Genomic DNA, 12890 nt, shown 5'->3' with positions numbered 1-12890 from the left:
GGTAACTCTGCACATGCAGAAATTTCCAGGCTTTAAATGATCTCTACAGTAAGAGGATCAGGACCTTAAAACCTCCTCCAGTGTTATCCCTTAAGTTTGTCAGTTGTGTTCAGAACCAGAAGAAAACATATAACAATTTCTAATTTTGTTTAAAAACTATTTCACATTTTTTATTGTTTTACGACACTTTTGAAAAAGAATAGATATTCTCATTAAGTTTTCAAAAGAAAGAATAAACTCGTTATAACTTTATTGTACATTTGTCCTCCAGTGGACTTGATTTATTATTCTTGGAAGTTGACTTTGCTACTCTTTCGAGGCTTTCTATGTCATAAACCAATACTTAACTAAAAACATGAGAGAGCCTCTAGAGGTAAATGAATCATAAATAAACAAACAAAACAAATCAAAAACACACCACAGCTAATAATTAATTTCTTACTGATAACAAGAATAACATGTAACAAAATAATATGAAAACAGGCACTTTAATGAAAAACAAGCTATTCACACAGCCATGTAAAGTAGCATACTTTCTTACCAGTGAAAATAAAAATAGTTTTGTTAGATAGCATTAAGGAGAAACCCACGGAGTAAAAGTATCCACTGTTGTAGAAGAACAGTTATATTTGGAGATAAATTATAGTATTTGTAAATTTATTTTTGTACTGAAAATTACTATTTTTCTACAAGAGTTGCTGTACTTAAAATATTCAGTTTACACTATTCTTCAAAGTCTCCTTCTACTCCTAATGGAAACTGCTAGTTTAGAAAGCATACACTGCATGGGAACAAAGTAGGTACAAACAAGAAAGAAAGAAATTCTGGTGGACAAAAACAAACTTACTGCAATTCAGTAAACGTCTGCCCTAGAAAAAAGTAACAAATTCTATACGCATAGACCATGATGTACTAAGGGGAAAATTCAGGCAAAACTCCATAAACTGCCATTCTCTGAGCTTTGGCTGCATACCCATATGTACCAAGCTCAGGAATGCGTACCTTTCCGGAGCTTGGACACTGGTGGGCAATGCCATCTATAGATGGTGTTGCCCTATAGAAGCCTATGGGCTTTTTACCACCGTGTCCACCGTGCTGGATCCAATCTGATCCCTCGAAGCATCGCCCGCAGTGCGTGCATCATACAACGCATGTGCTGAGGAACTTCTGGGTCACAAACCCGAAAGTCCCCTCTTCGCAAGGACAGCTCTTTTCGAAAGAGCTGTCCTTTGAAATTGTAATCGCAAGTCTAGGTATATACTGGCATTATTAACGCTCGGTATGTACCCGATAAGTGTCAGGATATACCGCATCTATAATGCGGTGTGTAATACATTCTGCCCACAGTGTCATATATTAACAATCTACTATACATTAAGGGGGGATTCAATTAAATGCAAGAGCCAAGAGAAACCATAAGGCCCTGTGGGATTTTGCAGGGTAGAAATATAGCTTATTTTTCCCGGGCCCACGTAGAGTTGCGGCGAGCATAAATAAAGGACATGTGACTCACTTGAAGGTGTGATACACCTGGAAGTGTGTGAGCTAGTGGCTAATTGAATCTGCTCTTTTATGTTCCTCCTTTGCAACTAGCGTACAATTTTCAATTCCTGTCCCTAAAAACGAGTAAGTCTTCTCAATTTACATATTTCACAAAAACTTCGTTTTTTGAGGCCTCAAAACTTGCACGAACATGGTCAGTATAGATCTGATGTAGGATAAACACAGGAGGGCCTGTATGCAAATCGTGTGATAGTTCTATCAATTCTGCACAGGGAAGAATACACCCCTGATGACATTTTATAAATAACTTCCACTGAAAACTGTCATGTACAAATGTTTGACTATCAAAGTGGTTTTAAAAGTAATAAACTGGAAAACTTTATGAAATACATGCATAGCTACAAGCATGAAAGGAGTGTTAGGTGGAAAAGGGTATTTTAGGTGACACATATCACTCACCTACAAAGTCCTCAACCACTTACCCCCTTCCTACCTCTATTGCTTTATTACTACACACATTTCCTCCACTTTGCCAATGTCTGCTGCCTCACCTCCTCTCTGAGAACCTCCTCTCTTGCCTGCCTCAGGCTTTCCCCTGCTCTACTCCAAAATTTGGACTGCCTTTCCATGCTCTATCAGAATCTCATCCAGCCTTCCAGGCTTTAAAAGTGACCTCAGAACTCATACATCTCCTCAATGAAACCTCCCACCCCCATCATAAACCTCAAACATCTTGAATCACCAGCCCTGCCTCTTTATTTCCATCCGTAGCCCCTCTAGAATGTAACCACTCATGAACAGAGCAAGGCCCTTTGTCCTTTTGTGGTCACTTTGTCATTATGTAAATTGTGGGTTATAATTATGTTTATATGTCATTTGTGAACTAATCTATGTGGTCACCATTGAATGTTTGTCATGTTGCTGTATGGCACTACAGAACCCTTGTGGTGTCATATAAATAAAAAATAATTGCAAACTGTATAGGATAGAAGAAAAGATGCCAAAAGAGTAGAGAAAATCTGCACGTCAAGATGACACTACACTCCTCATACGTACCCCCAAAATCTATTGTGTGATCACGTTATTGTAAATGTTACTTGTTTTGAATGCTAGGCACAAGAGGGAACATAACTTTAAATGAAAAGCATCTTTATACAGCACATAAATTGCCAGCATAACACTCATACGAAAACATTAAGATGTGAAAGACTGGCTTAATTTACCATAGGGAAGTGATGCTGTTTTAACGAGGAACACTTCAAGAGACTCTAATCTAGGTTGACGTGTAGACTGAAAAGGTCAGCATGGTGCACGTGTTAGCAGCTGGAAGTAGGCTCCCTATGCCAGGACAATTGTCCTCCGCACTTCAGACCCCAAAACACATTGGGAGATACTTTGTCATGCAAACTCTTCAAGTTGAAATACAGTGGCTTTGAGCAACATATTTTTGTTTTCCATTCAAATACTGCACTGCCTTCAGCAGTTATTTTCCATATTCTATAATATATATTCTATAATATATAAAGTGTTAACTGTCAGCGGATTGATCAGATCTGAATAACTTATACCCCAGAAGTATGTAATATTCATATCACAGACTATTTCTACTCACCCTTATTTTTTCCATTTCTTGCAGTTTAAGGTCTCTCCATTTTTGTCTTTTTCATTTGTTTATCTTTCGATATTGGTGATTCCGAGTTTTGTTTTGATCTGTAGCTGCATTTGAGTTGGAGTGCTTGGTGTCAATTCTATTTGTTTCAGATCTCTATGATACCGCTTTTATACCTACATTCCGGGTCTGAGCTAGAGGTTGGAACAGCGTTCCAAACCGGATCAGACTTGGAATATAGCCGGCACCAACCCAGGATATTCCCGAGTTGGCGCCGTTCACACCGGAGCCGGGTCTGCAGTGACCCGGCTCTTCTGGTGTGGAAGTGGATCCTTGGAGATGACGTCATCTCCAAGCGCCACTGAAGCTGGCCAATCGGCCAGCATGCGGCGCGCTCCAGGTCATTGTGACCCAGATCGCGCCATTTCCACTGCAGGGTTCCACGGGTCATTCCCGTGTTAAACCCTGCAAGTTACCTGGGTTGGATTGCCGGGTCACTCGACCTAGGAATCCAACCCTGTCCCCTTTTACACCAAGGAGCTACCCGGGTTAACCCTGCAATAAGCCGGGTTTTAGCTCTGGTGTAAAAGGGGTATAACATATCACACATATAACCAAAAGCTAATTTCATAATAAAATTAATTATATTTTATATAAAACTCTAAATGAAAAATAAATTGTTTAAAACATTTATAATAAATATAAATTCTGAAACACCACAAATCTAAGTATGATCTTATTTAGAAGTTCCAATTACAGATCAAGAGCACAATCACTATTTGGACAATTACAATCATTTCAACTAAAGGAATCTCCATTGTATTTGCAAACAGTATTTGTTTATAATGTGGTAGCAGTTAGCATAAAGTTGAAACAGAGTTATCCCAGCATTAATCTCTGAGGATGCTCTATATATACTGCATGGATACGTAGCTTATATAAGACAATTTGCAGACAATTATTCAGGAGAACATTCACATGACACAATTCCCAGCAACTGCTAAAACTGAGGCGGTGAGAGAAACCAAATATCCAACTCTACCATTGTAACAGTTTTGTCACTTAAGTCTGGATATTAGTCATACATTTGTTACTGTGTTGAATATGTTAAATTCAGACAAACTTCCCTTTAATGCTTTCTTTAAGAGGTCAATGAATAATGATGCATATAAAAGAAAGATGAAACCAGCATTTGGCAGTCCTGGCTGTTGCCACATTAAGACGATCAGCTCCAGTAAAAAACCTTTACCTTTCTCCCTTAAAAGAATGCTTGGTTTAGCCAAATGTATTTATTAAATCATGATACTGAGGTAACATGGAACAGTCTTATTTATGTGTGTCAGTATTATACAATGTACATGTCAATGTCCCTACACTAAATTGGGCCCCATCTCTTGGACAATTTTAATCTCTGCCACCTGCAATGACATGTAAAAATCCAAGCCTTCCACTAAACAGGGAAAGCTCCCATTATTTTCCACTAATCCTATTTAATATCTTGTCTATAGTGCAATAAAAGTACGTCTTAGCCTGTATTCCATGAGGAACGCCTGTTACCCTTTTTACAGTCAGAAAAGCAAATGTTTGTGCCCTCTGCAGATGACGTTATCTTGCACAGATCTGTGTATTTATTCTATTTGCAGTTTGAGCATTTGTGCAAAAATCAGCACATGACATAACAAAACCTAATTATATCCCACAATATTGGAGCTTCGCAAATTAGCCTTAGTATCATTCTTCATTCTCAGATTTTGGTTTATCTGTGGTTAATACATCAAGAAAGTCATATAAGGCTGTTAAGCAGGGATAGTAGAATTATGACATTTCCGTGCCTTTTAAAAACAAAATTCTAATATGGTGATAAGAAAAAGTAGCTAAGTTACTCATAGTTAACAGATAACCTCTTTACCATATTTTCATATATCCTCTTACTACCTATTGTGGAACCATACCGTCGCAAAAGTAGCACCCAATGAATGCCCTCATAATAATAAGACATTTAAGCCACATCCATGTGGCATAACATTTTCTAAGCTATTAAACATGCTTTTGACGAACCATGCAATAACACCGAGGATCATGTGTTAACAAAGGAACATCATGAGTGTGACTATTGCGAAAGCATTCCAGTTGCAGAAATGAAGAGACTTTAATATAAGACCCTCCTAAAGCTTTCTATAGACAAGAGCTTCCAGGTCTACAGATGACCTACTACAGTATATCATCATTAACCTTCCAGTATGTTTTTGACCTACAGTATGAAGTAAATAGGCCTCATAAAATGTAGACGGTGGGTCAATAATATTAGACTAGTTGCTGGTCAGATTCACAAAAGATAGTTGTTTTTGTGTTCTATATTTTGTTTATAGAATTGTAATGAGAGTAGAAACGTGACAAAAAAATCAAGGTTACAGTGAAATATAATTAGTGATAGTTTGCAAAATACAGTTTGTTTAGACTTTAATATCTAAGTTGACAGTAACAGTAAGGAAGTGGAACATCTTCAGTTTGTTAAGAAAATTGAAGTGTACCTATGCATACCTCAAATTATTATTTTCACTTGAATTCACTTATTTTCATTATCTTTTAAAATGCTATTACTAGAAAATATTTTAATGTGTGTTGTTTCACTGTAGATATGAAGTCTAGACAAATTGTATTTTGCAAGCTATCATCACATTGATCTCCTTGTCACATTTCTAATTACAATTCCAGAAATGAAATATAAAACACAAAACTACTTACTTTCGTAAATCTGACCAGCGATCGGCCTTATATCATTAACCTACAGTCCATATTTTGCATGTGGCTGACTTACTTCACAATACACTGTTTATTTCACACATAATTATACTTTTACTTGACTTCTCAGGAACATGCGGAGAGGGCTAAATGTGCTCTACTATTGTATTACACATTGCATAAGAACATTTTAATTTACAGCAATAAACTGTCATTCATTAACAGTGATCTGCCTCTCCAGTATGATGATTAACTGCACACACCCCTCCTTACTGTTATAAAAGCACATGAAAATACTACAAAGAAAATGCTTATGCAACTGAACTTACTATTACACTGGTAGTAGTAGAACGAAAAAATAAATAAAGCAACAATGCTTTCATCATACTCAGGAAAATGGCATTATGTGTAGCTGATAAAAGGTGTGTGTACAGCACAATAGCTACCACACTGAGACTTCCCATTTGACACTGTTTGAAGTGATATCACATAACGCTAATGTTGGATCTCACTGTTCCAACCCTTTATAGCTTCCTCCAGTATGAGAAGCTAAAGTGGAATTTTTCATTACTAAACCCGAGATCAATTAAAGTAAGTAAATGAATCCACTGAGATTGTAGTAGGAAGACATTCATGAATTGTAAGAATGTTTTAAATTAAAATGTTCTCACTGCTATAAAATGCAATAATTAAAAAAGGTGTAAACCTTCTTTCAATCTGATAACAGGACAATTTAATCCATGTAATACAGAATAAAAAGGAAATAAAAATAAATTCTATCTACCCCATACTGTATGTGTGGTATGTTTAACTCTTATACTAATGACTGACAGGTCGATGATTTCATGCTTTCAAACTGTAACACTTATATGTGAAGATATCTGCTAATAATACTCAAAGATACCTGCTAGTACTGTACACCAGATACTTGTCAGAACTTAGGCAACATTCTCAAATAAAGAAGGTTGCTATAATTTAAAGGAAAGATGATTTATTTGTAATAATAATAAGTAACCCTCTCAAAACTTGTTACGATTCTTTCAAAGCTAAATATGTAACTTTGTTTTTTTGTTTTAATGGGCTTTTGTTATTTTGTTTGAACATCACACTACAATTACAACTATTTCTGCTATTCCATTCCACTTCTACCAGCTAGCTTCTCTCTCTTTGGGCTTGATGCTACATTCTAAGAAGCAGAGCTACATTTTTTCAAAGCTATGTGTTAGGAAAAACGTTACAGTAGTATGAGCTGTATCTATACTCTTAAAGACGCTAGTGGAGCACAGTTGTTTCTCAATTAAATGTAAGTAAGTACATCATCAGATTACTTTAGCATTAAGAAATGATATAATATTAAGCCACTTGAAAATATCTGGTCTATTGCAGGGGTAGGCAATGTGTGGCTCTCCAGCTGCTGTGGAACTACACATCTCAACATGTGCTGCTACAGTTTTATTAGATCCTGCTAAAACTGAGGCAAGGCATGCTGGAATGTGTAGTTCCTTAGCAGCTGGAGTACCACAGGTTACCATGTCTATTGGTAGGTTGATTTTATTTGCAGCATGCATTAAAATCCCAGTCGGCTTCTTGTCTTCTTTGGCAAATCACATCATCCGAAAATGCTGCAGGCACTAAATATAAAATTTGTACATGCTGCAGGATTACACCTAGAGGATTACACATCAGAAGGACACATTAGCAATAAATACATTCTATTATCCTACATGCACAAAGTAATATCGGGAGCACTGGTGTTTTTGCAAAGTGTTAGAGCAGAGTGATCACATTTAGACAATACTCTCATTGTCGTACAGGATAAAATAGTGAAGTTCAGTTTCTAAGGAGACACCTGAGTGGACTTAGGAGCTTTGATCTAAATATACGTTACCAGACAAAGGTATCATATTTACCCAAACCACTGTTGTTTTTCAGCTAACAAATGAAAACCTTACACACAGCTTCGATAGCACCTCATCTATTGCAAAGAAGCTGAGCATAAATTAAATAATCCAACATCAACAGCAAGTCAGTGCATCTGGAGGTTTCAAAGTTATTCACACAGAAAACAGAACCCCAGGATTAGAGCATCAAAACAAACACATAACATTTAAATGGGATGCTGTAAGCGACCACACATGCTTACAGGCAGAAAAAAAGCTATTCTTTAAACTGACAGCTTGTTCTTCCCATAATAGAAATGAGCAGAAATAAAACCACACAAAATCACAAGAGGAGCATGAAATAGCAAAAACTGTGGTAGAAATGTAATAAACAGCATGTGTAGACCCGAATTGCAGTTTACTGTCTGTCTCACAAATGCATGATAAGTGTTATTGCACTGTAACTGGCATCATGACATACATAACCATACCAAGTATTATCAAAATATATTCCATGGATTGCAATGGTTTCTTGTATATACAGCACATTACGCAACATTATTCTTTAATAAAAATCCAACATATAAGGCCATTTGTCAAGTATTAACCTTGTTATAAATTATTTCATTTTTTAGGGAAAAACTAGGCTCTCTGTAAACTGTATGATCTTTCCTTTGATGTAGATAATACATTTTGGTGCAAATTAAAATTATGGTTACAAACTATATTAAATGAAATCAAATACCTGTAAAGTAACAATAATAATAAATACATTAGCTCTAAGTGACACTTAAAAAAAATAACCATAACAAACGTAGGAACAGTAAGCAAAATGTTGAATTTTAATAAAAAAATAATTGGTATTTTGCAGTAGTGTTTTGGGAGACTAGTGAAACAGCTCTGTTGGTATTCAGTTACTCTAAGTAACTGTGCAGGACTATCTGATACATGCAAACTGATAACTGCATCCAGGATCAACTTATTCTGCATTGTGTGGGGCATACATGACACCTCTATGTGCCATTCATAGATACTGTATATGTCTACTTTGTTCTTCTAGAAAATACAATGGCTCCAAAGCGTTGCATTTTGATTTTAAATACATAAATTAAATGATCTCCCTATTTAAATACAAAACTTTACTCCCATACACTACCAGCACATGGTGTAGCGAAACATGGAATGCATCATAAAGTATGTGATATGTATTTGCTAGCATCTAACAAAATACAAGGCAAATCGTGAATATGGATGCATAAGATTCTGGAAAGATACCAAGTGCTTGTGAGCAGAGGCCATAAATATATTTATATTGTTCTTTCATTTCTTAATATTATTACAGCACTTATTTTGTTATTGCACCTCTAATCCTTACAGCTTTGGTGAAGAAATTGTGATATTCTACTCTAAAGGAATAGAAGTACAAGAATGGCAAACATTTGATAAAGTAATTCATATAACAAAGTAATAAAGTAACTCATATAACAAGTGTTTGTAAATCTGCACATTGTGTACCGAGCCCACTGTTCATCAGGGGGCAGAAGGGTACCTGCCATGTAAAATAAATGACTATTTTATGGTAACCATCTAACTGCACCTTTCTGGGAAAACAACTTAGCCCTAATGATATATCTTAAAGCTTCTCTTTTGGAATAAATCTTGAAGCTAAAATACAAATACATACATTATAAAATATGTATTTAACATGTTAACATTAATGCGAGTAGAGGTCTTCAGGGGGATGAAGCAATACAATTCAAATATATATATATATATATATATATATATATATATATATATGTAAATATTTAAGATTTAATAAACTACTTCACTCATACAATGTCTATGAATGGGAAAATTATTATTTTGATGCAACATATGAGTTTAAATTGGTCATAATTTATTTTCAAGTAAGCACGTGCTCCCATATCCACTATGCTGTAGTAAAACACCTGCCGTCTAGAGTGTCTCAGCGTGCATGCAACAGTCAGATTTAACAAGCAAACTTCACCTCTTAATACTACATTAACACAGGCTTTCCTTTATTTGTATGCTTTGTTTTCCTACTCCAGTTAAAGATTACTTGCACACTTCAAAGACATGTCTCATAAACCAAAGGTAGAGATTAACTTTTTGCAACTGTAATCAACATTTTCCTTTGCCTCACTTTTAATGGCCCTGACAAGGAGAGACTGTGTTCAGCTCATCATGTAACTTCACACTGGATCAACATTACTAAAGCAAATACTGTCACAACCGCCCCCCCAGGAATGTAACCCTTTATGTTGTGGAAATGTTCTAAACTTACTGTAAATAGTACACATGTAGGGCAAGTGAAATGATACATGATAAAAGTGCTTTATTGGCCTCACAAAGAATGAGCCGTAGTGATTGTGTTAGAAATTACACATTCATAGTATTTATAATCATATACTATCTGTTTTCTACATCTCAGGTGCCCTTTTTTCATGGAAACAGCTAATTTCTGACTAGATATGAACTCCATTCATTCAAATTTACAATCTTCACAGGATGAAAAGATATCTAAATCACTTTATGACACTGTTTTAAGACCTGTGTGTAACTTTTAACAGATGAGCTGTGAGATAGCAGAACAAATATACCATACAAGTAATACTATTAAATAATAATACTTCTGTTATCAGAAATCTCTCTAGAATCCAAATAACTTGTTTTCTTAACACTACATGATAATGGACATACCTAAAATATACCTGGTCAATCACTGCCAAATGGACATTTTGTAAATTGGCAGGACTACAGCACATTATCTTAACAGATAACACAATTTGATGTATAAGGTCTGCCAGCAAGTCACATAAGGCATGTGTAAAGGCACTGAGATAAATATTAGGATTATTGAAAAATAAATGTTTGATAAATGTCTTGCGCTATTATTTTGGCGACACGGTGCTCTAATTCACACATGGACTGCTACTGAACTTGACCCTAGCTCAGTAACTTACCTAGTCACTACTATTTCATGTGACTATCTGATTTATCTGGCTCATCCCCACATCCATCCACATAACACCAGGTTTCTTCTGATCTCCCTGACTGATCACTGATTTACACCGGGTGCACTGATCCCTGATTTACAACAAGGCTGCTCCTGATGTTACTCCCAATGATTCCTGGCATCATCAGATACTCCTCCGGGTTCTGTTCTATGATCCCTGACTTATACTAGGGCAGCTGGTGTGCAGAAAATGTCCCCTCTTGATTTACAATTATGCCTTTGGTGTCAAAGCCAAATACTGTTTAATGTCCATCACTTGGGGAGCTTTCTGTTGGGGCACTGATTTATATAAACACTCGCACTGAATTATCTGTGGACACCACAATGCATACTACATTTGCATATCTATAGGACACTTGCATGCATACCTTTACACTTGCAGTGATCTGATTAGTTCTGCAGAGGGATATGGTGTAAGATGTAACAGACATGGATACAGTTATACCAACTAATGACATAGAGCACAACTATAAATGTGTGTGCACTTTATGAGAAGTATCTGATACCAGAACAGAGCTATGATACTTGCTGTACTGTCCCTAAGCATTTATAGTGCTATTACAAATCTCTGCTTTTTAAGAAGATATTAAACCCGTTTTAGCAAACACTGTTACAGATGAGCAGCAAATCAGATGAGTGATGTACACAGCAGCGTCTGGGGCAAGGTACTCCGGCCACTGGTCCTATCTACATCAGGGGATCTCCCAGCCGCCTGCTCTACAGTGCCACCATCCATATAATAAGTACAGTAGTTCTCAGCGACCTACTGACACTGCATGCCATGCTTACTATACAGTAATGCCAATACTCAAAGAATCATGTCTAATGTAGCAGCAACACTGTAATGAACCTCTACTTAGTACCACGTCTATTTGTCCATTTTACATATAGATAGATAGATAGATAGATAGATAGATAGATAGATAGATAGATAGATAGATAGATAGATAGTGATGTTAAAAGAACTTACAGGTAAGACGTAAAGATGCTCAGATTTGCAGGCACCGCATCGAGTCCCCGATCAGAACAGTCCACTCTCATCATCATAGCGTCCTGCTCACAAAGACAGGGGACCGGGCAGGTACGGTGGTGCTGTTGCTTGCCCGGTTTGGCGGTGCTAACAAGCTGCAGGGTGCATAGGACCGTGCACATTAGCAGGCTGCTCCTGGAGATGTCCATGGTGTGGGTGTGATGCTAGGTCCCGCGGGATGTAAGTGCTCTAGCAGGTCGGTATAGCATGCATCGCCCCTTTCCCAGGGGTCTGAGCAGTGAGGGGCTAGTGGTGCTGCAGTGACAGGGAGCGCGGTATGTCTGCCGCAGTCGCCTCTCCTCTTACTATGCTGCTGCCGGGAGCATCTCACGCTGCTTTATCCCAGGGCTGGAAGTCTGAACTGCGCGCACCGTGACGTCAGCGCAGCCCCAGGGCCACTCACAGGACGGAGGGTGAGCCAATGTCTGACAGGTCTCCGCTGCTCCACTGCCTGTCATACAGGTAGGCATACGTGCGTGCTGACACTTGTAGTTCCACAGAAGCTGGAGCCACGCAGGTTGCACAAGTTGTTTCTGAGGCAACCGTAAATACAGCGCTGCTCTGCAAATGTCATACACTACAAATGATTGAATCAGTACTTGAAAGTCCTCTCTCAGCAGCTACTCTGTGTCCATCTTATTAGGAAAACAGTGCATTAAAGTGGTGTTATTCCTACAACAGGACACTAATTAAGTATTCTGTATTGAGTGAGTAGATAATATTCCTATTAGTTATAATATTCCTTTAGCTCAACAGAATAATTTTTGGTCTACATCAAGAGGGGAATTCAACTAGACGTGATAAAGCAAGACAACGTCATTAAAGTTTTTGCACACTTCGGGTGTTTTGGTGCAATTTTTTGCGTCTTTTGCCTATGCGTGTTCATGTTTTTCGCACTATCCTATTGCAAAACACACAAAGCGGCATTCACATGAAAAATATTTGTAACCTGCGAAAAGTACCGCTGAATTTGGGGAATCTGGGCCTGATTCAGACCCGGACGCTAAGTTGCGCTCGCTCGCTCTGAGCGATGGTCACCCGCCTGCGCATGCGTATAAGTCACAGCGTGCATGCGCAAACTAGTAC

The 12890-nt window shown here is 37.4% G+C and overlaps 1 protein-coding gene across 1 annotated transcript in view; it reads right to left on the bottom strand.

The window, feature by feature from the left end:
• Nucleotides 1–11989, bottom strand: part of LGR5 (leucine rich repeat containing G protein-coupled receptor 5) — a 197427-nt gene extending 185438 nt beyond the window's left edge. The window contains exon 1 of the mRNA XM_088452470.1: nucleotides 11745–11989. Coding sequence (XP_088308596.1) covers nucleotides 11745–11953 — 209 coding nt within the window. The 5' untranslated portion in view covers nucleotides 11954–11989. The remainder of the gene's footprint in view (nucleotides 1–11744) is intronic.
• Nucleotides 11990–12890: the final 901 nt, after the last annotated feature.

Source organism: Taudactylus pleione, unplaced genomic scaffold (genome assembly GCF_031769625.1).
Source record: "Taudactylus pleione unplaced genomic scaffold, aTauple2 ptg000038l, whole genome shotgun sequence".
NCBI classification, from domain to species: domain Eukaryota; kingdom Metazoa; phylum Chordata; class Amphibia; order Anura; family Myobatrachidae; genus Taudactylus; species Taudactylus pleione.
Note: the sequence above shows the minus strand (reverse complement) of the source record. Positions and strands in the feature narration are given on the sequence as shown.